This window comes from Bos javanicus, chromosome 21 (assembly GCF_032452875.1).
Source record: "Bos javanicus breed banteng chromosome 21, ARS-OSU_banteng_1.0, whole genome shotgun sequence".
In the NCBI taxonomy this organism is placed as follows: Eukaryota; Metazoa; Chordata; class Mammalia; order Artiodactyla; family Bovidae; genus Bos; species Bos javanicus.
The window spans coordinates 68,706,741-68,731,096 of NC_083888.1; the positions used below are offsets into that span (position 1 = coordinate 68,706,741).

General features: G+C 61.6%; 1 protein-coding gene across 3 annotated transcripts; it reads right to left on the reverse strand.

Moving 5' to 3' along the window:
• Positions 1-2,620: 2,620 nt before the first annotated feature.
• On the reverse strand, positions 2,621-11,590 carry GPR132 (G protein-coupled receptor 132). 3 transcript variants are annotated; one of them, XM_061395555.1, is made up of 3 exons: positions 11,488-11,590; positions 7,556-7,656; positions 2,621-4,161 (listed from the first exon to the last, which is right to left on the reverse strand). In XM_061395555.1, exons 2-3 carry the CDS (start codon positions 7,560-7,562, stop codon positions 3,050-3,052), a joined length of 1,119 nt encoding a protein of 372 aa, XP_061251539.1. In that variant the 5' UTR covers positions 7,563-7,656; positions 11,488-11,590; the 3' UTR covers positions 2,621-3,049. The 3 variants fall into 3 exon arrangements, with proteins under 3 accessions (XP_061251539.1, XP_061251541.1, XP_061251540.1); XM_061395557.1 differs by having other exon boundaries at positions 11,419-11,492; XM_061395556.1 differs by lacking the exon at positions 11,488-11,590 and having other exon boundaries at positions 7,556-9,870.
• Between the last annotated feature and the right edge of the window lie 12,766 nt (positions 11,591-24,356).

Consider the following 24,356-nt stretch of genomic DNA (forward strand, 5'->3'; position numbering starts at 1 on the left):
AGAAAGGGGCTGCTTATTGGTGGCGTGACGTCAGCAGAAGATGGAGGAGCAGGGGATTCCCAGTCTGGGTGTGAAGATGTGGTCGTGAATTCACTGGGAAGCCCCTTTGCTGGGAGCTGGGGATGTGCGTCCAGGGTCACGTGACATGCACAAACCAGGCGGTGCTCTGAGCCAGTCTCATGAGAGGACAGAGGGGCGGAGGAGGGATGGAGTGGACAGGACAGGCCCATTCCTGAGGCTTGCACACCCTTGCACTCCAGGCCGAGGGCAGGTGAAGCCCCCTCGGGCCAAGGATGGAGCCTGCTGACAGCGGGGCACAGTACACACCCCGCCTCTGTCTGATGCCTCTGCTCCTTGGGCAGCCTGGTCACCCTGGTGCCAGCGAGGCGGGCTCTGGCTCCGCAGGGAGAAAGGACAGAAAGCAGTGCCCCAGCATGGGGCCACTGGGCCAGGGAGACTGCGGACCCAGGAGTGCAGCACCAGGGGGCTAGATGGACTCTGGGGCCTGGCACGTGGCCTTGAGACAGAAGGGGCACCCCAGAGAGACACAAAAGAGGGTACACAAAGACAGAAGCAGCAGAGATTGGGGTGATGTAACCACAAGCCCAGGGACCCCTGGAGCCACCAAAGGCTGGTGGAGCAGAAAGGACCCTCCTTTGGAGGCTTCTGACATCTTGATTTTGAACTTGGGCCTGGGAGCTGTGAGAGGGTCAATTCCTGTTGTTCTAAGACATGTCATCCCAGTTTGTGGTCATTTGTGTCGGCCACCCCAGGACACCTACAGAGGGGAGTTGGAGACCCTGAGCCCCAGAGGGTCCCCCTCGGTGGGAGCACAAGCTTTATGTCCATGATTGAAAATTGAGGCATAAAATGTCAACAAATGAAAGTGTCGGTCACTCGGTCCTGTCCAGCTCTTTGTGACCTCATGGACTGTTGCCCACCAGGCTCCACTGTCCTTGGAATTTTCCAGGCAGGAACACTGGAGTGAGTTGCCATTTCCTTCTCCAGATATCTTCCCAACCCAGGGATTGGACCCCAGGTCTCCTGTATTGCAGGCAGATTCTTTACCAGCTGAGCCACCAGGGAAGCCTGGTGGTGAAACCCCGGGGCAAGTGACACCAAGAGGCTCAGGTGCAGACAGTCCTGGGAGGAGGGCTGCCTGAGAAGGCCTGGGATTTCAGACACCAGGAACTTTCCCCAAGACTGCCAAGGAAGTGGCATGAGGCTGCCAAGAAAAGGTATTAATGAAAATGATAAACTACCATCATTCATTTTTTTAAAGCAGATTTTCGCAGCGACTGGGAGGCCAGCGCACAGTCGTGGGGTGCTCTCATGGTGACCGGGTTTGTCACGGGTGCCACCACGCAGATGGTGACAGGTGCACAGCAGGTGAGGGGTGAGCCGTGAGTCCGGGGGCCACTCCTCTCCCGGGACATGGAGGCTTGGCGTGCCGCAGTCCATGGGGTCGTAAAGAGTCAGAAGCAACCGAGCGACTGAATTGAACTGAACTGAACCTCCCCCTGGAGCCATACAGCACGGCTGTTGCCTCCTGTTGCCATCTGTGGGGGGTGGGCTTGTTGCCCCCAGAAGGATATGTCTTATCCTGCGCCCTGGAATCTGCGGGCAGGACCTTGCTGGGAAATAGGCTCTGTCTAAGGGTGTAGCAATGAGCTCACCCTGGGTTATCCAGGGAAGCCCCAGGTCCAAAGAGACAGACAAGAGACAGGGGGATGGCCTGGGGTGATGTGGCCACACCCAGGAAGCCAAGGATGCGTGAGCTCCAGAGGCCGAGGGAGAGGCCTGGAGCCCAGGCCCCCAGGGCCCCCCACGCCTCGATCCAGACCTCCAGCCTGACAGCTGGGAGATCCTGCGGTGATTAGTTACAGCAGCCCCAGGAATCCTGTGTCAGCCTTGAGGGAACGCCCTGTGAACACTCCGGACTTTTCTAGAACCCGCCCATCACCTGGAGAGCCAGGCACGCTCCCCGCCCCCAGCCTGGCCCTCCCCCTGAGCCTGAGAAGTAAAGTGACGTTTCTGCACATGAGGAAGTTGGCGTACTCTTGTGTTTTTATTCCCGGATGTGAAATCACATGTCTTAGGGTCTTTCACAGTAAAGCTCACCCATCGAGGCGGCCTTAGAGAAGCGGGAGCAGAATTTGACCCTGACACCACCTCAGGGCTGCGTGCAGTCAGCCCCCGCCACTGACCCACTGAGGCCGGGGTCACGGGCCCTGCTACCAATGGGGACACAGAGGCAGCGCTGTGCCTGGCCTGGCCCTCGGCAGCTCCACCCCAACAGGGGAGCCAGGAAGCCTCCGTGCTGACAACTTGCCAGGTCCTCGGAGCCCTTGGGCGTGTCCCCCTGCCTGGGGTGCCCCTTGGCCCTCCCAGCCCACAGGCGTGCTTGCCACGCACACGCGGGGCTTCCCCCGGAGGCCACGTGGACTGCACCCCACCTTGCAGCTCCCCCCAACCCTGCGGCCCCCCTCAGGGCCCCAGTGCCGAGCTGTCCCGGCCAAGGGCCTGGGATACAGCTGGACCAGCGGTACAGTTTGCATGGACGACCTGGGTCAGAAGCAGAAGTGCCCAGCCGCTTACTCGCATCCAAGCGACGCTGTCAGAAGCAGAAGTGCCCAGCCGCTTACTCGCATCCAAGCGACGCTTGCAGAAAAGCTCAGGAAATAAAGTCATCACGCGAAAGCTGACAGGCAGCTCCGACACATGGCCTGTGCCAGCTGCCAGAGCACCAGGCGGGCACACGGCCTGTGCCAGCCGCCCTGCTGTGCGCTCATAGCGGACAGCGCCTGCCAGAGCAAGCGCTCCCACCCGCCATGTGCTTTTCCCGCAGCCAGCAGGCTCGCCCTTACCCAGTCTGTGCTGCTCCCTTCCCTGGGGCTTCTGCTCAGCCGGGACCCCCAGCAGCAGAGACTCCAGGGACCAGAAACTGGGGGCAAGCCATTAAGAGGGGGCTCCCCAGCCAGTACCGTGGACACTGGCTAGCGGGCTCCAAGCAGCACCGGGTGGCCAGCCCTGAACTCCTGCGCTGGGCTCAGCAGGACCCCTCGGCCAGCCCCTCTGGGGAGCCTGGCGATGGCCCCGGTGGGTGGACGGGCTCAGGGAAGCCGTAGCTGTTTGTGAGGGACATGGGCGACCGTGCCTCATCTGAGTCCTTCGAGCACGTGAGCTTGGTGTTGTCAGTCTTCGTGGACCACTTTTTCCACCCCTTGTGCATTCTGCACACTTCCTGGCGTGTCGCTTCCGCGGCCAGCACGTAGATGATGGGGTCAGCCACACTGTTCACGGTGGCCAGGCTCAGGAACACCACGGAGACCGTGTACAGGCGGATTTCAAGGGTGCACACGAGGTCTGCGGCCCCTCTGTAGTAGGAAAAGGCGACGGCTTTGATCAGGAGCACCAGGTGATAGGGGGCGAAGCAGACCAGGAAGATGGCCACGACCGCGATGGCCAGGAGCCTCACCTTGGCCTTCTGGGCGGTGCTCAGGCTGGTGCTCAGCTGGACGGTCCTGAAGATGCGCTGGTTGGTGACGGCGATGATGAACAGCGGGACAGCAAAGCCCACCGTGAAGCGCGCGTAGTAGTACCCGGCCACCCTGCGGTCCATCGGCAGCGTCTCGAAGCAGGTTCCGTTGTGCTCCATCTTGAACACCGGGGAGTGGACGAGCCCGACGAGAAGGAAGACCGCCGCGGAGACGAGGATGGCGGTCTTCTGGTGGCGGCGGCCCCGCGTCTCCAGCGCGTACACCACCGCCAGGAAGCGGTCGCAGGAGATGCAGCACAGGAAGAGGATGCTGAGGTAGAGATTGCAGAAGAAGATGTAGGCGGCCGCCTTGCAGGCCCAGGGGCTGAGCGGCCAGTGGTGCCCGTGCTGGATGTAGATGACCCAGAGCGGCAGGGTGCTGATGTAGAGCAGCTCGCAGAGCGCCAGGCAGAAGAGGTAGACGGCCAGCACGTGGCCCTGACGTGCCTGCAGCAGCGTGAGCCACGCCGTCAGGCCGTTGGCCGGCAGGCCCAGCGCACACACGCCACTGTACACGGTCACCAGGAGCACCCTGCTCTCGTCGAAGGGCACGTCGCATGTGTGGGGAGACCCGCCCGTCGACAGGGCCCCCAGCGCAGGGCCGGTCTCCAGCGTGGTGTTTCCTGCGGGGCACAGACAAGCGTGAGGGCGGGCGTGGCTGCAGACCACGTGGATCAGATCACTTGGAGCGACCCTCCGAGCACGCGGAGTCTCGCAGGGAGGGCCCACTCCCACAACGCACGGCCCGCAGACCCTCCCACAGCCCGGCTTTCTCTCCTGTCTGGCAGCTGCTGTGCGCGTGTGTCTAGTGGGGCGTCACCTGGGGGCACTTCCTGAGTGGAGGGGGGCCGTCCTCCCAAGGGGAGGCGCTGACCTTTGGAATCCCTGGGCAGGTCCTGACTCAAAACCCACATCCACCCTCTGTGGGTGGGTCCACGTCCCCTCGGGAAACAGACAGGCAGAATCAGTCGCGGAATATAAAACCAGCTCCGACAGCTTGGGCCTGGCCGTGTCCTCCGTTGACTCAGGCACGCGGGGCAGTCGCCGCTGTCCGTCATCACGGGACACCCCGGCCCACAGCACGTGCAGGGACCCGGAGACACCAGGACGCCCAGTGCCCACACCGCCCCCCACTTTCCTCTTTCCTCCACCCCGTCGGCTCAGCCGTGCTCTCACACTGTCCTTTGGAGGCGTTCCTGGGGCTCTGCAGGGCTCGTGCTGGGACCGTGCCGAGGCTGGCGGGTTGGCACAGGGAGCGAACGGCCCCCGGGCTTTGGGGTCCCTGTTGGGAGCAGGAAGAATGTGAGCCTGGCCTGTGGAGGTGCTGTCCGTGTAAAGGCCTGGTTCTCCAAGAGTGCACAATGGAGATGGAGCAGCCCCTTGAGGTCAGCGGGAGCTTCGGGCAGTGCCCAGGTGCAGACAGGCCTCTCTGGATGCAGTGGCCTCTGGCAAGGGTGGCCCCGGTACCCAGCCAAGGGACTGGACAGTGGGCTGCACGGGGCGGGGCGGCCCCAGTGATGGTGCAGAACGTGGCTCTCGCTTCTGTAGCCCGGTGATCCCTGAGGCGTGAAGACTCTTTGGTTACTTACAGTCGAGGTTGAAGACCCCTGGGCCCTTCCACAGGCCTTTCCAATGGCCAAAGAAACCTCGGCACATCCCAAAGCTGGCATGACCGTGGGCGTCTCGCCGTGGCCGGCTGTGAAGGCGGGAGGAGAGCCATGCTTCCCCGGTGGCTCAGCGGCAAAGAACCCGCCCGCGGTGCAGGAGATGAAGGAGACCCAGGTTTGATCCCTGGGTTGGCAAGATCTCCTGGAGGAGGAAATGGCAACCCACTCCGGTGTTCTTGCCTGGAGAATCCCAGGGATGGGGGAGCCTGGCGGGCTACAGTCCACGGGGTTGCAAAGAGTTGGACACGCCTGGGTGACTGAGCAGGGGCACACTGTGAGGGCGGGCAGCGAGCAGTGAGGCTGTGAAGGAGGCCGAAGGCCCATCGAGAAGGGCCGGACGGCTGGCCCTGAGGCGGTGGAGGCGACGGCCCGCAGGGTGACCCCAAAGTCCAACTGCGCCCTCATCCGTTTCCCCCCGTTTTTAAAATCCTAGTAAAACATACATAAGGTGTATGTATATGGAGGAGGCAGTGGTGCCCACTCCAGTGCTCCTGCCTGGAGACGCCCATGGACGGAGGGCCTGGTGGGCTGCAGGCCACGGGCTCGCTAGGAGTCGGACACAACTGAGCGACTTCACCTTCACTTTTCACTTTCCTGCACTGGGGAAGGAAATGGCAACCCACTCCAGTGTTCTTGCCTGGAGAATCCCAGGGACGGGGGAGCCTGGTGGGCTGCCGTCTATGGGGTCGCACAGAGTCGGACACGCCTGACGCGACGTAGCAGCAGACATAAGGTAAAAGTGGCGATCTCAACCCTCCACACGTCTGCTTCTGTGGCACAAAACGCCTTCATGGTGCTGTACGGCCTTCACCACGTCCATCTGCAGAACTTTCTCATCTCGCAAAACTGAAACTCTGTCCTGATTTAACCCCCAGCCCCTCCTAGGAGTGCACGGTAATGAGTGTGACCTTGGACATCCCCGGTGGTCCAGTGGTTGAGAATCCGCCGGCCCATGCAGGGGACACGGCCCCAGTCCTGGGTCTGGGAAGATGGCGTGTGCGGCTGAGCAGCGAGGCCCGGGGGTCACGCCTGCTGAGCCCACTCTGGAGCCTGTGCTCCGCAACTAGAGGAGCCCACGCATGGCAACGAAGACCCAGCAGTCAAACATAAACAACAAATAAGATTTTACAGAGAGAATGTGTCCTGTGACTGGGCCCTGCATCCTCAGAGCCACGGGTCCTTCTCAGGGCAGCTCAGAGTCGCTTGTGGCTAGACCACAGGCGCGTCTCCACTCCCCTGGCCAGGGACACAGGCTGCTATGACCGCGGGTGTGCGATGCCTTCTCCACACGTGCGTTCACTTCCTTTGAGTGCGTATTGCTGGCTGGTGTGATGAGCCCCTCCGTAGCTTTCTGAGGACCCTCCAGACGGTTTCCACGGCAGCTGCTCCATTTGCCGTCTCCACATCCTCAACCACGCTGGGTCTTTCTGTTCTGGCAGTGGCCATCCGGATGTCTGTGAGCCTGTCCCTTCTCTGCGGCCCCACCCCCACCCTAACCCCCTGGGACGTGGGTTTCATTCCATGTGCCGACGGAGGGTGTGGGCAAGTCACCAGACCCAGGCGTCAGTTCCCCACACGAGAGCTGGCAGCACCCAGCACAGGGGCCGGGGGTACGTGGGGAGCAGCCGGCGGGAGGGCACTTCTCGGGTGGGAGGCAGCTGACACCTGTCTTGGCCCAAGCTGGCCCAGCCTGGACCAACTGTCCCCTCTGGTTGGACAAGTCCTCCACGAACCGGCAGCCCACCGCCTGAACCACAGCATCGCCCTGGGTCCATCCCAGTGCCGACCCTGTCTTCCAACCCCTTGGGGGGCAGGGTGTGAGGGGTCCCGAAGCCCAGGTGGAGGCTCAGGTGAGGCCTGTGGGCCCCTTCCTGCTCCCGGGTCCCCCATCAACCGCCCGCCTTCGAGGGTGCCCCCTGGACTCAGCATAGTTCAGTCACATGCCACCTGCTGGGGCCACGTGGGCAGCATGCGGGGTCCTGTCTTCACCTGCTTGTGCCCCGTCCCCACCCCCAGCCATCTGGCGACCACACCTGGGCACAGGGGTGAGAGCGCCCCTGCCCCGGGGCCACTCAGAGGACCCGAACTCCCGGGAAAGGAGCCTTCTGGGCTGGGGCAGGCGAGCCCCAGGAGACAGAGGGGCAGGCTCTGTGGGGCCCAGGCCCCTCACAGGATGGGGCGCCTCTGGCTTTACTGTCTCCGGGTTAGTTTTTATTCTGAGACGTCTCCTTTTGCATGCTAATTTTTGAAGCAATTATAGCTGTTATGAGACCAGGTACACTGTAGAAAAATTCGCACGGGCTCCCTCCTAAACGTTCTGAGTCAAAGGAGGCCTGGGTGGGGCTCTCACCTGGCATGTCCGCAGGCTCCAGGCTCAGGGTTGGGCAGCAGTGCCCGTCACACAGCGGGGACGGGGCTGTGGAGACGTTCGCTCCCAGGGTGTAAAGTGACCTGGAGCAAGAGCGGGCAGAAATTGCTTTAGGGAACTCAGATTAAACCACAAATCAAGCTGTTGGACAAATGGTTAGTGAGCACTTGTTACACACCAAGTCTTGGATTTCGGCCTTCCCTGGTAGCTCAGATGGTAAAGCATCCGCCTGCAATGCAAGAGACCTGGGTGGGGAAGACTCCCTGGAGAAGGAAATGGCAACCCATTCCAGTATTCTTGCCTAGAGAATCCCGTGGACAGAGGAGCCTGGTGGGTCACAGTCCACGGGGTTGCAATGAGTCGGACACGACTGAGCAACAAAACACGCAAGTCTCGTGTTTACCCTGCAGATACGACAGCAGAGTCTCAATATAGAAAGAAGTCCCACAGATCAACAAAAACAAGTGTCAAAGCTGATCATTCACGAAAGTGAAAACACCTCAACTGGAAGAACACTCAACTCCGCTCACGCAGTCAAAACAAGGTGTGCGCAAAACAACCAAACGGCAATCTCTGTCTTGCACGTGAGATTGGCACAGATAAAGAACTTCAACTCTTAGTGTTGGCGAGTGAGTGTGGAAGTGGGCTCCTCCACGCTGGGGACGGGAGGCATAAATGGGCACAGAGGCTTTCCAGCGCAATCTGGCAACGCGCCTCAAAGGTCTTCCGTGCGCTTAACCTTTGACAGGGCGAAATCCCTTCCAGGAGTTCTCCCGATGAAACAGCTACCTGAGATTCAAAGTGCATGGACTGCACCCTGTGAAAGGGACTGGGACCCCAGCCCAGGGCAGGGGCGGGCAGGCTCCAGGGTGCTGGCCGGTGGGTGGCATCCCAGCCCCCACTCCTGCTTCCTTCCTGAACCAGAGAGCCCCTAGCACAGGCCCCGTCCTAGCAGCCAGAGAGGGTCTGAGGGAGGGTCTTCCCTGCCGGCCTGGAGCCCAGCCCCCACCCCCAGGGGAGCCGGCGGCTGAAGGCGTTCGCGCCGGGAGGGCTTGTCTGTGATGCCAGCAGGCGAGCTAACTAGAAATAACAGGAAACCAAGCTGTTTCCCTGAAACTGCATAAAGTTCATCAGCTTAGAAAGAGTTTATAAGCAAGACCTCAAAAACACAGACAAAGGTGAGATGCAGGAAAGAGTCGAGAAACACCGTTAACATTCTGAAACTGATGTCCTGACCGACTGGTGTGTGTGGGTCTGGGGGTCCCTGGGTCTTCCTGTCCATCCCCTAACTCACCACCATGCTCAGCCAATGAAGGGGGGCTGAGCCCAACAAAGGGGCTCCGGGAAGGCCGGTGTCCACTGTGAGTGTGGCCCTCATGAGCTGCAGTTGTGTGTGGGGGGTGCCAACCCACTAGGACCCGTCAGGACGCCCCTGAACCACGTGAGCCCGGGAGGAGACCCGCAGCCCCGCGCTGGGAGAGAGGCCAGTCCCTTTGTGAGAACGGAGATTCGGGAAAGCTGGGGGGTGGTCCCTCCCCCGGGGCAGCCCTGCCAGCTCGTCCCTGAACAGCTGGGAGCAGAGATGGACCCGCTGCCTCTAGAAGTCACTTCTGCAAAAGCCAGAGGAAGTGGCCCAACTGATGGTGTGCATCCCCTAGCGGGGCGAGGCCTGTGGGCAGAGGTCTGTACCGAGAGCGCAGACTGGCTGAGGCTGGGGGGCGTCTGGGCCCTGCCTGGCGCCCCCCGCTCCGCCCTCCTGTGCAGACAGAGCACCGACTCTGGGTCTGGGGCGGCGGCCGTGACTGTCGGTGTGCCCTCGTCTGCCTGGACTGGCGGGTGGGGGTGGGGGGCGTGTTGGGAGGAGCGGGGCGGGGGCGGGAACGCTGCACAAGGCCCAGCCCAGGGCGGCCAGCGGCTGGGACGGCCCTATCCCGACGACCCAGTCCTGCCCTGCCCAGGCCCGGGGGGTTCCTGCCTCTCCACCCACCTCTGGGCCGCTTGTCCCGCAGAGCCTGGCCCATCCCGGGGCTCCTCCGGGCCATTCCACCCCCATGCACACTTGGCTTCAGGTCTCCACCCCTGGCTTCTCCAGGGTCTCTGGACCTGGTGGCCTGGCCGCCTCCTGCTCCTCTCGTGTCCTCGGTCCTGTGCATCTGCCCCACCCCCCGAGCTGAGCAGCCTGGGGGAGCTGTGTGTCTGTCCCGCCTCAGCATGTCCCAGGTTGTCCCAGGTTGTCCCTGGTTGGCAGCCAGGACACCGCCCAGCCCGCCCAGGGGCCGGTGGACTGTCCCCCCCAGCATCCAATCCCTGCCCACCCCAGAGGGCCCTGGCCCCTCCCCACCCACGCCTGGGGCTCTTGCGGGCTGGGGTTGGGGGGCCTGGGTCCCCCTTGTTCTCCCAGAGTCGGGTGCTTAGAAGGACACATCCACCACCCCCCCAGGCCCAGCTGCCTGCTCTTCCCTGCCCTCACCAGCATCCTGTCCACCTTGGGAGACCCACAGGGTGGTCCCAGCTCAGGGGACATAGAGTGACAGGCCCCACAGGAGGCTTTAGGGAGATGAGCCCACCCTACCGCAATGCCGGCCTGGGCCTGGGGGACTCAGGGTCCCTGCTCTGCGCTTTTAGGAGGGATGGGGGCCACAGTAGCCACAGGCCGTGGGGTGGGTGGCCTGGGTCAGCCTGAGGCTCCTGCTCTCAGGTTCCAGCAGCCGTGGACGCCGGCCCCGTCCCTGCCATCCCTGGGCACCACCCCGGCAGCTGCACATCCCGGAAGGGCCCACGGAGCCCCCGGGAGGGAGAGACACGACCGGGAGTGACCTGGCCTGCAGAGCTGTTTCCCGGATGCGCCACGGCCCGTGGGTGCCACGCGTCCCTCCCTTCATTTGGAATACACGTTGAAAGGTTTGACTCTGGAGCTTTCTAAACAGGCACCGCCAAAGCGCCGAGGACCCGCCCGCCCACGGGCCTCCCTCCCGGTTCCCGCCGCACGTCGTGGACGCGGCCGTGTCGGCTGCCGGCCTGCCCTGTGGCTGCCCTGACGCACGTCGTGGACGCGTGTGTGTCGGCCGCCGGCCCGCCCTGTGGCTGCCCTGCAGCGCCTTTGCCCGACTGCACCTTCGCCCCTCTTGCCTCGGCTGGAACTTTTGGGTCATTTCCATCTCCTACCCCCGCCTCGTCACACCAGCGCGCTGACTTCATTTCTGTCTGCCCACGGCTTACACTTCGGGGCGGGACCTCCTGACCTGGGCCCCGAGCTCGGCGAGCTCACCGCTCTCACCAAGCGGCCCGGCCTCTCCAGCCCCGGGTGTCCATCTTCACCACTCCCCTTTAGGAAGGCTTGCACCTGCGTCTCCCCAACGGCCAGCGAGGTTGGACAGCCCCTCCCTGATCCATGTTCCCCGGAGGCGTCTTTGTCCCCCGACTCTGCCCAGAGGGTCCCCTAAAACATCACCCTGTCGCCACCCAGGTGGGGATGGTGGGAGGCACCTGGTCCTCAGCAGCCAAAGCCCCGGCCCTCCGTTCCTGGGAGACACCCCGGGACCCCGCACTGTGCCCAGCACTGGACCCCGTGCCAAGGGGCCAGCCAGCCGCCCGGCCAGCAGGGCCCCCTGTCTTGTGGTCCCTCCTCACACGCACACGCCCCCGGCCCCACCAGCTCCCAGAGGCCGGGGCGGCAGTGCCTTATTCCCACCCGCCAGCACCCCCAGAGCAGCAGCAAGCACACGTCCTCTGGGGAGCACCTGCTTCCCGCCGCCGGCCCTGGAACTCCCAGGCTCCCTCCCCAGCGGGCCCTGGGGTCTCTCTTGGTGAAGGACCCCAGTTAGGACCCTCCACCGAGCCCCCACCTTCATCCGAGGAGCCGCTTCTGCCTTCAGCCCCCGACCCCGACGCTCCCGTGGGAGCCCAGGACTCACCCGGCCCACGGCCTCGCGCTCCTCTCAGCAGGAGTGGCTGAGAGCTTTCAGGAAGTAACAGCAGTGTGTCTAGAACTCCCCGAAACCGCAAACAGAGCAAGACCAGGGGTGGGCCAACCGGCTGACGTGTCTTCTCACTGGCGGTGAGACGGTGGCCTCATCACTTTCCTGAAAACGGATCCAGGGCTGCTTCTGCTCGCGCTTCTGGCAACGCCCAGAGCTGCTTTCACTCAGGACTTCCCCAGCCACTGGGCCAGACGTGGGGCCAGCTGGCATGAGCTGCAGGGACCTACCGAGCCCAGACAGCACGGCTGCACCCCGGGTCGGGGACCCCCAGGAGCCCCTGCGCTCAGACCTTGAGGGCCTCCCAGGCTGGTGGGTGCAGAGCAGGGCTGCCCCCAGGAGGGCTTGCCCCTGGGCACTCGAGGGGCACGGGGAGCCGGGCTGCCCCCAGGAGGCCTCGCCCCTGGGCACTCGAGGGGCGCAAGAAGCTGGGCTGCCTCTGGACACCGCCCCACGGGCCCAGGACAGCACCCAGCCCCAGCGCCCAGCTGCTTCACCGAAGCCCCCTCTCTGGCCTCATCCTGGGGAGGGCCCTGCAGGAAAGGCCAGCATGCCCTGTGCTGGGCCCTGGGCCTCGGTGCTGTCCCTGAGCCCCTGGACCCCCTGTAGCTGATCCCAGCCAGGCCGGGGGGTGTCTGTGGGTGAGTTTCTCTTGAGGGGTCCATGGGATCCCCCAGGAAGCCAGGGTCCACTCGGGAAGGCAGGGCTTGCAGGACCCCAGCCTAATGCACACGCCACTGTCCTCGGAAGACGGCGGGCTGCAGGCAACACACCACCTCGCTTGGTCACCCTGGGCTGGATCTGGGCTTCGAGCTGAGGCCCTGGGGGCCCTCCCTGCATCCCTGCTGCAGTCCCAGCTCTCCAGCCCAGCTCAGGACTGGGCCCCCTAACCTCTGTGGGCCACCTGTCCCCAGCAGCAAGGCAGCAGGTGGAACCAAGGCCCCTGCCCAGCACGTCCAGGGCCCCAGGAGGGCAGGCGCCCACTTGGCGCTTTTCCTCAGAACGTTGCCAGCGGTTGGAGGCTGGCTCCCTCTCAGCAACCTCTCCACCCAGAGCGCTCTCTCAGGGGGGTCCCAGAGTGCCTGGGGAGCCGGCTGTGGGACGCCTGCGAATCTGGGCATAAGACTCACCTCAGCCCCCCGACACCTGCCCAGGGGCGACGGCGTCGACCACAGGCCACTGCCAAGGGCACCACCCACCACCCAGGGGCGCAGGCCCAGACGAGCGGTCTGCAGCGGAGCCGAGGCTTGGTGGTCCAGGGTGCCTCCTCGGGGTCTGAGGACCTAGGGCCTCAGCAGGAGCAGAGCCTACTTCAGGGCTGCAGGCCAGTGCCCTCAGGGACGCCGGGGGACAGCTGTCATCGCAGGGCAGCCTGGGCCCTCCCGGGATTGCGGCATCTGCAGCAGCCCGGAGGGTGCTGGCCCCACATCTGCGTGTTCCCGTCTGCTGAGCCCCCAGCAGACGGGCTCGGGCCATCGTCCCCCTGGGTTGTGGCCGTGGGGTCAAGAAGGGCAGCTGAGCCCTCCCTTGGGTTCCTCAGGGGGCCTGGGAAGGGAGCCGGGCCCCGAGAAGCTGGGGACTGCGAGCCGTGGGGCGGCAGCAGCGCCCACCCCACCTGCTTCCCGGCGCAACTCCCTGCCAGCGGGGCAGGCGTGGGCGATGGGGTTTCGGGGGAGCCAGGGGCCTGGTGCGTTTCCAGAAGGCTGAGTGTCTGCAGGCAGGATAAGGGTCATGCTGCAGCCCATTTTCTCAACACGCCTGGGGGCTGCTCACGTAGAGGCCGCTAGCTCCCGGGACCCCCCTTCCACCAGGCAGGCACCCCTCATTCCATCTGCAGCATCACGTCACCTCCCCATGACAGGGGAACATTAGTCGTTGTTTTAAGCGGGTCATATAGTCACAGATTTAAACCTGAAAAGACGAAGTGGGGCGGACGGCGACCCACTGTCCAGACGCCTACCGGACAGTGCGCTCCTCCAGGCCACGGTCTCCGCTCCCCTCACAGCCTCGGAAGGCTTTATAGGGAAAGGAGAGGAGTCCTGACGGCCCGAGTGACCACCACCCACACCAGCACCAGAACTTCTAGACAAGCTTCGTGCCTGTGAGCAGAATCGGACCCCTGGCTCAGCGCCGTGTTCCCCTGCAGAGCCTCCACACGCCCCGCCCACCCTCCTCGGCCCCGACAGCCGGCTGGCGGTGCCAGGTGGCTCACGGCAGGCACAGTGCGCCCGGCACGCGTACCTGGTTGGTGTCGGGCATCTCGGTGGCCCCGCTCGGATGCAGCGCTCCCCGACACCCGCTTCCTGAGGTGGCCTGGCCGGCCGTCCCCCGATACATCACACAGTCTAGATGTGTGTGACTGGGGGCTCCCCGGGTCGTTTAACATGATCCCCCACTGCGGGTTTCCCGGGTCTGGGAAGTGGGTCTGAAGCCCCGGCCGGTTCAGTCAGCGTTTCTGGCGCTGGGACCCCCGTCGTGAAGGCATGCCTGGCGTCTCGTCCCCCACCCCGGACCTCTCACTCCCCACCCCAGGGCGGCCTCTGCACTTGGTCTTTCTGAGTGGTGACGTTCCCATCATGTGGTGTCTCCATCTGTGATGGCACCAGCAGTCCTGGGGGGGTGGTTAGGGAGCCGGGGCCTCCCTGCTCCCCCAGCCAAAGGGCAGCAAGCCACCTCCTGCCGCAGCTAAGATGTCAGACTCTTTCTCTCTATCTCTCCCTGAGTATCACTAGGGACTCAGAGATTTTCACTGCAGCAATTATAGATAGCAAAATCTACCGTTATAACCGCATTCAAGAGATCGCTGCTGTGACCAGCAGCCTCACGTTGCTATGTGACCGTCACCACATTGTCTATCTCCAGGACGCTCATCTCCCCAAACAGAAACCCTGTCCCCACTAAGCCCCGGCTCCCCAGCCCTCCCCCGCCCTCCTTCTCTCTGTCTCTGTGGGTCTGACTGCTCCAGGGACCCCCGACGAGTGGACTCTCCCAGGAGCATCCTTTTGTGACGGGCCTGGTTCACTCGGCATGAGGTCCTCAAGGCCTGCCCACGCCGGAGCAGGTGTCAGATGTCACTCCCCGTGTGGCTGAGTGCTGTGTCACCGTGTGGCTGGACTGCGTCTGTTCATCCGTGACCCACCCGTGGACGTGCGGGCTGCCTTGTAACACTGTTGAGGACGCGAGTGTGCAGGACTCGGGGTTTTCATATCTTCCGTGTCTCCTCCGTCAACTTCAGCTGTTGCCCTTGAGGACCCTCCAGTTGTCCCAGACTCGCGGGACCGTCTGCCCGCCTCTGTGGGGGTGGTCACGTGCTCCGTCTCTTCAGCTTTGTTCTTACGCCACGTTTGGCCCCTCTGTCTCCAGATGGCCCCGCCTGGACCAGGCCCTACTTCCTCATGTGTCGATCTGTCTGTGCCACCCTGATCCACTGGGAGATGACCGCTTTTTCTTCTTCCAGAAAGTCTGCGAGGCTGTCCTGCCTGCTGGCCGCTGTCCCCACCTAACTCTTGAGCCTCACTGATGCTGCGTCACTGAATCGGGGGCCGGGGAGGGGAAGCAGGGGCTCCGGGGTTTCCTCAGGACTTGGTGTTTTCACAAGGAGTTCCCCAGAGCCCCCCAGAGAAGGGGCTTTCAGGGTGGTTTCAGAGAGAGCTTCCTCCAGAGAGAAGAGGCTGTGAACAAAAAGGGGCTTTACAGAAGTCATCCCAGGAGCTTGGTGATTCTGAAACTCATTACCGGCCCATCTTCCTCTGACTGGGGCACAGTCTGAATGTGAACCACAGGTCGTGGGTTCAACAGAGTTAAAGTGTGCTCTAGATCAGCCCAGAACAGGCTGCCCATCACCGCAGAAGCCCCAGACAGCCATGCTGAGCATGTGGAGTTCTCTCTCTCTCTCCCTCAGCTGGCCCATCCGCTTCCACGGCCTTGGGAAACCAGATGCCTTGTCTCTTGGTCAAAAATGGCTACTTGAGCTCCAGCCTTCGCATCTGCATTCCAGGTGTCGGGAAGGAAGGAAGTAGAGGAGAGTGGGGCCCCTCCTCTTTGAGGAGATGCACCAGAATCCCCAAACACTGTTTCTGGTCCCGTCTCCTCAGGAATGCAGAGCTGTGGCCATGCCTGGCTGGGGGGATGGCTGGGAAGTGTGGTCTTTGATTTCATGGTGCCCACTGACCCTGCGTGCTGTTCCTAAACAAGAAGAGCTTCAGGGTATGGGGGGACGCACTGCCTCAGGCACACATGCTCTTCAGCTTCTCTTCCACTTGGCGAAGGCAGGTCCCAGACAGGTGGGCGGGATGCATGCTGGCCAGGCCCAGGGACGAAACTGCCCCCAAATGAGAAGAGGGTCCGGAGCGGGGTTGATCTGGGAGGAGGAGAGAGGAGCTTGGAGAGCAGAAGCTGGGAGAGGGAGCCTGGGGGACCAACGAGGAGGGCAGATGGAGGGGAGCGGGGCCCGTGGGGCAGCTGGGGCAGCTCCTCCTAAGGAGGCTTCCTCCCCCCCAGAAGCCCCAGGAGACCCACTGCCCAGAGCCTGCGAAGCAGGGTCCTCGTGGAGAACCCAAACCTTCAGTCCCCGTGGTTCTGGCCCAGCAGCTCAACAGGCCTTGCTAGACTCCGTCTCCACCGACAGAATGTTGCTCCTCCCAGGAGGCTAAAGATGGCAAACAATGTTACTGTTCTCTCCAGAATTTCCAGAACAACCCATCCACTTGTCAGAAGAAAGCGTCAAGCATGCTTTGCCTGGCGGTATTTCGGGAACCCAGGATCGCCAGTGTCTGTTGGGGGCACAGAGGGGTCCGGACCCAGGTCAGGGTCACCGGCCACCGACTCCTGCTCTGTGGTAGGCCCGCCCCCCTGTCTGTCCCCCAGTGCACAAGCCCTGGGGGCTGCGGGTCTGCACCCCACTCTCTTTGGTCCCTGAGTCCACCCATCCCTTGTGCATACGCCCCACGAGAGGAAACCATTCTCTAAAGACTATGCTCGAGACTTCCCTGGTGGCCTAGTGGCTAAGACTGCACTCCCAGTACAGGGGGCCCGGGTTCGATCCCTGGTCGGGGAACGGATCCCACATGCTGCAGCTAAGATCCCACATGCCTTGAGGAAGAACAGAAATCCTGACTTTAGTGCAGAATTCAGACCTGGCACAGCCAAAGAAATAAAGGATTTTTGTTTTTCTTAAAAAGACTGAACTCACATCCAGCCTCTGGACAGGAAGAATTGTTCTTGGGAGGGTGAAAGGGGAAACTGAAACTTGGAGCACCGGACGTTTGGAAAGTAGCAAGAGACTTTCTCCTTCACACAGAAAAAAAACGACAACAGCTGTTGGGGGGGACACGGCTACCGGGGCACAGAACAGCGAGGCTTCAGAAGAAAGCGGGTGGCTGTCCCCCGCCCCGGCGCAAGGCAGGTGGGGACCGCAGGCCGCTGCCCCAGGGCAGGCAGACCTGGCTCTAAATAGAACCCCAGTGAGGGGGTCTGCAAGGCCGTGAAGCAAATAGCAGAATGTGCAGGAGGGTGTCTTGGCAGCCTGGCCAGAGAAGGACATTAAAAATGTGTTCAAAAGCACTACATGAGGGGAAAAAGAAGGGAAGAGTCTGGCGATATTAACAGTGAGGCTTTCTGTTCAGCCAGGGATGCCTGGCCCAAGTTAATACGTGAGGACAGAACAGGAGGCCAGGGGCGCCAAGATGAACAAGAGCTCATCCTGAAGGTGCACGAGGCTCCTGCAGGTGGAGACAGGCACGCGAGGGGCACGGGCACCTCTCAGACATGGCTCTTGCCACTCCCACCCTGGCCACGGCATGTCCACGTGCCCCGAGCGTGGTCCCTGGCACGTCACACACCCCGAGCATGGTCCTTGGCATGTCCACACGCTCCGAGCGTGTTTCCTGGCATGTCCACAGGCCCCGAGCGTGGTCCCTGGCGTGTCCACACACCCCGAGAGTGATCACTGGCATGTCCACAGGCCCCAAGCGTGGTCCCTGGCGTGTCCACGCACCTCGAGCGTGGTCCCTGGTGTGTCCACGTGCCCCAAGTGTGGTCCCTGGTGTGTCCACGCACCTCGAGCGTGGTCCCTGGTGTGTCCACGTGCCCCGAGTGTGGTCCCTGGCGTGTCCATGCTCCCTGAGCGTCGTCCCTGGCCTCTCCAGGGAGGGAGCCTCAGCAGGCAGAGCCCTGGTGGACAGTACTCAGTGGGGCCAGCTGGGGACCCCCAGCCAGCCCAGCTGGCAAGTGATCACCCGGTCAGGGCTGCCCCCTAGGACTTGGCCTGGTGACTGGTGAGCCAGTCACATGGCAGCAGGACGAGGCCGTTCGCTTCGTCAGCAGCTGTTAATCAAGTGCCTACTGCGCACCAGGTCCAAGCAGGGGCCCTGCTCTCCCTCAGGGCCACCCCCTCCCCAAGCACGGCCCAGACCCGGCTGCAGCCCTGCGGCCCCAGCGCCCCTCAGGACTGCAGCCCTCAGGCCCTGGTCCACCCTCAGCAGCCCTTGGGGACCGCCCGCTTTGCCTCAGGGTCCCAGGACCCAGGGAGGGTCTCAGAGGTCAGGGCCCCCACGGCGGGCACAGCAGGACAGTCTCTGCCCAGCAGAAGCACAGTTGTGTGTGGCCGGCCACCTACCCCAGGGCAGGGAGAGCTGGGCAGAAGCCGAGAGGCGGCCTGGAGCACCTCTGCAGGCCGGGGGGCGGAGTGGGGGGCAGTGGCCAGGGCTCTGCCTCCTTTCCTGGCTGCTACTCCCAGGCTCACTTACTATCAAAGTTCAGCCGCAGACGGCAGGTCTCCAGTGAGAGCAGGAGCCTCCCCCCCCCGGACCCCTGCCTCGAGGCCCCTGTGGGCCTCAATTCCTTGCAGCCCAGGGTCCCCAACCTGGAGGTTTTGTCCCCAGGGACACTGAGCCTCCCTGGAGATGGCGTCGGGTTTCCTACCTGGGCGGGGTTGCTGCTGGAGGCTAGGGATGGTGCCAAGCACCCCTAACGCCCAGGAAGAACAGCGCCCTGCAGCACAGAGAAGCTTCCAGCCCCAAATGTCAGCAGGGCCGCCGGTGGGGGGGACCCCAACGCCACTGCGTGACAGAGGCTGCCTGGCAGCCCTGCCCAGAGGGGCCCCCCTGACCCACTGCCGCCCCAGATTCTGGGGAGGCCCTCAGAGGTGCCGGGAGGGCAGGCAGGCAGGAACTCGCCGTGAGCCCTGTGCTGCCACGCAGGCTCCGGGCTGCTGGCCCTCCCCGCCTGTCACCCTCTCTACTAAGTGAAAACCCAAATGGACCTGGGTGGGGGAGCAGCTGGGGCTGGGCGGTCAGGGCGCTGGACCCATGCCCGCCCCTCCCCCCACGGACGCAGCAGAGACAGAGGCCCCACGTGGAAAAACACACCCCGGCTGGCGTGCGAGCCGCTGCTTGCGCCGGAAGCAATCCGGTTTCCTCTGCAGGAGGCTGGGGCTCCAGACGACAGCAGGTTACAGCACTCGGGTAACAGCCCGTGAGGCTGCCGGGCTGGGGGGACCAGGGAGGCCGGAACTCACGGTCTGGCCGCCGGGTTAGCGAGTGTTTGCCGAGCGCCGGGCGGCAGGAGTCACGGCTCTACCGAGGCACCCACAATCTTGGCAGGTGGCCAGCTGTGGTCGGGAGGGCATGGATGGGGCAGCGGGGGGCAGTGCCAGGCTGGGGAGGGGCCAGGCCTGCAGCTGGGGTCCTAGGTGACCAAGCAGGGGTGCAGCCAACCCACAGTCGGGGCTCTGCTCAGGGCAGGGCAGAGGGGTGTGCGTGCACACGTGTGTGTGTGAAGCCACAGCCTCCACTCCCAGCGCGTGGGCTGCCCCCACCTCAGAAATGCCAGGACAGGGTGGAGTGGCCCCCACTTCCTGCCCCTCACTACAGGCTCACTCCGTGGGCCTATTACCTGCCTGACCGAGGGAGCCCACCCCTGCCTGGACGCCCCGCTGGCGCGCCCTCTCTGGCTGCGACACCAAGGCATGCTTGTTTCCTCACACCGGAGAGCCCAGTGCACACAGCTGCGCTCACACACGTGGCCATGGAGGCACTCACCCACATGCACGGGCGCGTGCGCACACACTCACACACACAGACACACACACCCCCACACACACACACCGCACACACACACAGAGACACACACATACACACCCCCCCACACACACACCGCACACACACACCCCATACACACACACACACACCCACCCACCACACACACACACACACACACCACACACTGTGGCAGACTCGGTGTGCCCCCACCCGGCCCCAGCCCTGGCCCACGTTCCTCCCTGTGACGGGCAGGCGGCCGGGCTCCACTCTCCGGGTTGAGATGGGTGCAGGCGGGACTCCAGGAGGGGCGTGAGCACCTGCAGGGCGTGGGCAGAGTGCCCGCCCCCCAGGTAGAGAGGCCGGGCTGAGTGGGCACGCTGCGCCCAGTCTCGGCCTGGCTCCTCTGCCGTCTGGCCCCCTCCCCGTTCGGCCCTGTCCTCCTGCACCCCCCACCCCCTCCCTGTCTCTGCTGGCCAGGCTGAGGGGAGGCATCATCTCTGCCCCGAGGGTGCATTCCTGGGACTGCCTCCCTGAGGCCCCACGTGATGTTTAGGGAGGACGTTTCTGCTTCTGGGGGCTTCACAGGCACCATAGTGGCAAAAGAATCCGCCTGCTAATGCAGGAGGCACAAGAGACATGATTGGATCCCTGGGTCGGGAAGGTCTCCTGGAAAAAGAAATAGCACCCACTCCAGTATTCTTGCCTGGAGGATCCCGAGGACAGAGGAGCCTGGCGGGCTGCAATCCGAGGGGTCTCGGAGAGTTGGACACGACTGAGCGTCTGAGCATTTCTGAGCATTTCTATTTCTGCAGACAGAACAAAACAAAACCAGTCACGTCACCAGGACTTGGGCAGGGGCTGCGGTGACTGCAGACCCACTCTGTGACGGCAGGGCGCCCTCCGGTCCGAGCGGGGCGTGGGCCTCCCTGTCTGTCTGCACTGATTCCCGCCGCAGTCCATGGTTTCCACGGTGCGGCCTCCTCTCTTCCCTGGGTCAGGCAATTTCTAAGTATTTTATTATTTTTCATGCCGCTGAAAATGGAACTGATTTCCGCCCCCAGCCACCCACAGCACATCCCTGGGAACTTGGCAGGAGTGCAAATGCTTCGGACTCACAGTGTAGGAAAAAAAAAGAGAGAGAGACAGAATGGAACTGACTTCCTAATTGCCTTCTCAGTTTCTCTGCTGTTAGTGAGTACACACGCAGTTGATTTCCTTGTTCGCTTTGTATCCTGCCACTCAGCTGGAATCCTCAGGATTTCCTACATATCAGATCACAGCATCTGCCAACGGAGGTCATTTTACTTCTTCCGTTCCCCTTGGTCCCTCTTGTATCGGTGTGACCCTGCAGAGAAAACGTGGTGGTGTTTAGTCGCTCAGGCGTGTCCGACTCTCTCAACCCCATGGGCTGCAGCCCGCCAGGCTCCTCTGTCCATGGAATTCCCCAGGCCAGAATACTGGAGTGAGTAGCCATTCCCTTCTCCAGGGGATCTTCCCGGCCCATGGCTTGAACCCATGTCTCCTGCACAGCAGGCAGATTCTTTACCAATGAGCCACCTGGGAAGCTCAGGAAACTTGTATCCTAACTTCATTCTGGAGTAGGCCCCAGCTCCACTGTGAACTTCCCATTACTGCTGGCAGCTCCGTGTCACCCCCTTGCAGGGACCCAGCACTGGGCTGGGCAGCCCCAAGGTCCCCCCACGGGGAAAGGGGACAGGGCCTTTCTATAAGCGCGAGTGCTACGGCCACGTGTCCACGTGTCAGGTCTCACCTTCAGGTGCCACAGTGGGGTCTGGGGTCCCAGGTTGAGCCCCAAACCCCGACCGATGTCAGGGAGACAGTGGACAGGCTTCCGTCCCCCGCTGCAGCCGCGGGCTGCCACTTCTGCCTGCATGCTGCGCTCTCGCCCGCTCCCTGCTCCTCCCTGCCCCTTGGAGCCAAGAGTCGCCTGCCAACCCGGTCAGAGAGCTGAGCCTGCTTTGAGGCACCACTGTGTCTGTGTCTGTGCTTCCAGCTCCAGGTGTCTGTGTGGGAAGACTTCCGAGCATCGCTTCATTCAGGTTTTCATTTCCTCTAGCCCATTCCGGTTTTCTAATAGTTTGTTCATTTCATTTATGTTTTCAGAAATAACACACGGCAGTCTGCAGTGCCTTCTTATTGTCTGCCTTTTGAAATGGGTGTTTTATACTTTAAAAAATCTTCATGTACCTGCAGTAAAGTTCACTTTGCAGTGTTCAGCTCTGTAGGTTTCCTTTTAAATGAGCATGTTTATTGACCGGTGGCTGTGCCAGGTTTTGCTGCCGCATACAGGCTCTCTCAGTTGTGCTGTGGGGGCTTCTCACTGCGGGGCCTTCTCCCGCGGTGGCCCATGGGCTCTAGGGCGTGTGGGCTCAGTAGTTGTGGCTCACGGGCTTATCTGGCCTGCGGCAGGTGGGATCTCCCCGGACCAGGGACCGAACCCACGTTTCCTGCATTGGCAGGCGAATTCTTAGCCACTGGACCACCAGGGAAGCCTCAGTTCTGCAGGTTTTGACAAATGCACCCGGCTGTGTACCCTCCAGAGTCGTGCGGGGGGAAGCTCCATCATCCCCACGCTGCCCTCTGCGGCCCCTGAGAGGTAATCCTTCCCCGACCCCAACCCCTAGCAACCACTCATCTGTCATCGCCCTCTCTTATTTTGCCTCTTCCAGAACATTACGTGAACGGACCTGTACAGCCTTTGGGGTCCAGAGTCTTTCGACAGACAAGGCACTGGAGGCTCATGCCCACTGGGCACACGGACAGCCCCTTCCCCTGGTGGCATCTTGTGGACAGATGGCAGGGGCCACCGCCGCACCAGCCGGATGACACCTATTTTGTTTCCAGTTTGGGGCGACCGTAAATAAAGCTCTTGTAAAGATTCATGCACAGGCGTCTGCAGCAACATGAGCTTTCACTTCTCCTGAGTAAATATTAGGAGTGGAAGCCCTGGGTCACCAGTCGCTGAGACGTGATCCCGCCCTTCCACCAGGCTACACTGCTGTGCCTTCTCACCGGTGACACGTCGGGAGTTTTCATTCAGTTTTGTTTGCAAATGTCTCACACGGTTTCTTGTGTGGTGTTGCTCTTTTATTCTTGTTACTGGTTTCTGCTGTTCTCTCAGAGGTGGTATCGCGCTGTGGGTTAATTTGCATTTGCCCAGTGACACAGGGAGGAAGCATCTTTTCAGGTGCTCATTTGCCTTTAGCAGGACACCTTCCTCAGGCCTACGTTCAGATCTTCTGTTGTTGTTCATTCGCTCAGTTTTGTCCGACTCTTTGCAACCCCATGGACCACAGCACGCCAGGATTCCCTGTCCTTCACTGTCTCCCGGAGTTTGCACAAATCATGTCCATCGAGTCGGTGATGCCATCCAACCATCTCATCCTCTGTCGTCCCCTTCTCCTCCTGCCTTCAGTCTTTCCCAGCATCAGGGTCTTTTCCAATGAGTCAGTTCTTTGCATCAGGCAGCCAAAGTATTGGAGTCTCAGCTTCAGTCCTTCCAATGAATATTCAGGGTTGATTTCCTTCAGGATTGACTGGTTTGAGCTCCTTGCTGTCCAAGGGACTCTCAAGAGTCTTCTCCAGCCCACAGTCCAAAAGCATCAATTCTTTGCTGCGCAGCCTTCTTTATGGTCCAGCTCTCACATCCGTACATGACGACCGGAAAGACCAGAGCTTGAACTATATGGACCTTTGTCTTCGGCCCATTTTCAGATCAGGTTGTTTGTTCCTTTACTGTTGAATTCTGGACATTCTTTACTTATTCTGAAAACAAATCCTTTATCTGATACACCTTTCGCAACCATTTCCTGTTAGTCCGCGGCTTCTCGGTTCCTTTTAAGTCTGACATTGCGTCTTCTTTTCGATTTACGTTGTTATTTTTGTGTTCTTTCCTTTTTTAAAAGCACTGATCATTTACTTGGCGGTGCCAGGTCTTAGCTGTGGCACGTTGGTCTCTGGTTGGCGCGCGAGCTCTTGGTTGGGACACGCGGGATCTCGGTCCCTGACCAGGGATGGAACCTGGGCCGCCTGCCTTGGGACCGTGGAGTCTTAGCCACTGGGCCACCAGGGAACCCTTCTTTCCTTTTTCTCGCAAGTTGGTCTGTTTCGTTGGTTGAGTCTCTTCAAAGAACGAACTCTGTCTTTGCAGACCTACTCCTTCGCCTTTGCTTCCTGCTTCATCCTTTCCCAAGCTTGCTTTTATCTGTATTTTCAAGCTTTCTCCAGGGTTATTCTGTCTCCCCATCAATGCCTTCTTTTTTCCCCCCAACATTTTCATTTGATTCGCAAAACTCAGGGAGAACCTGCATTCCGTGTGGTCCCTCTCAGGCATGGTGTCTGATTTTGACCAGTGCTCCAGCTCATGGGCTACTGGTGCGACCAAGTACGAACTATTCCCTCCAGCCTCTCTGCAGCCCTGATACACCCCTTCCCCTGAGAGACAGGGATGCCGCTGACAATCCCGGGGCTTCCCTCTTTCCCACCCGTGTATCTGGAAGCACCGCTGTTGCTGCCCAGCCCCCCACAAGTCTGGATACACAGTGTTTTTATTATCATTCAGCTCTGGGTATTTAAAAACTTCTATTATGATCTCTTCTTTAGCTCATGATGTTTTAAAAACTTTTGTTGATTAATTATCTCTTTTCAATTGCACTAGGTCTCCATTGCTGTGCGCAGGCTTTCTCCTTCCACTGCGGCGAGCAGGGGCTTCTCCCGTTGCCAAGCACGGGCCCTAGGCAGGTGGGC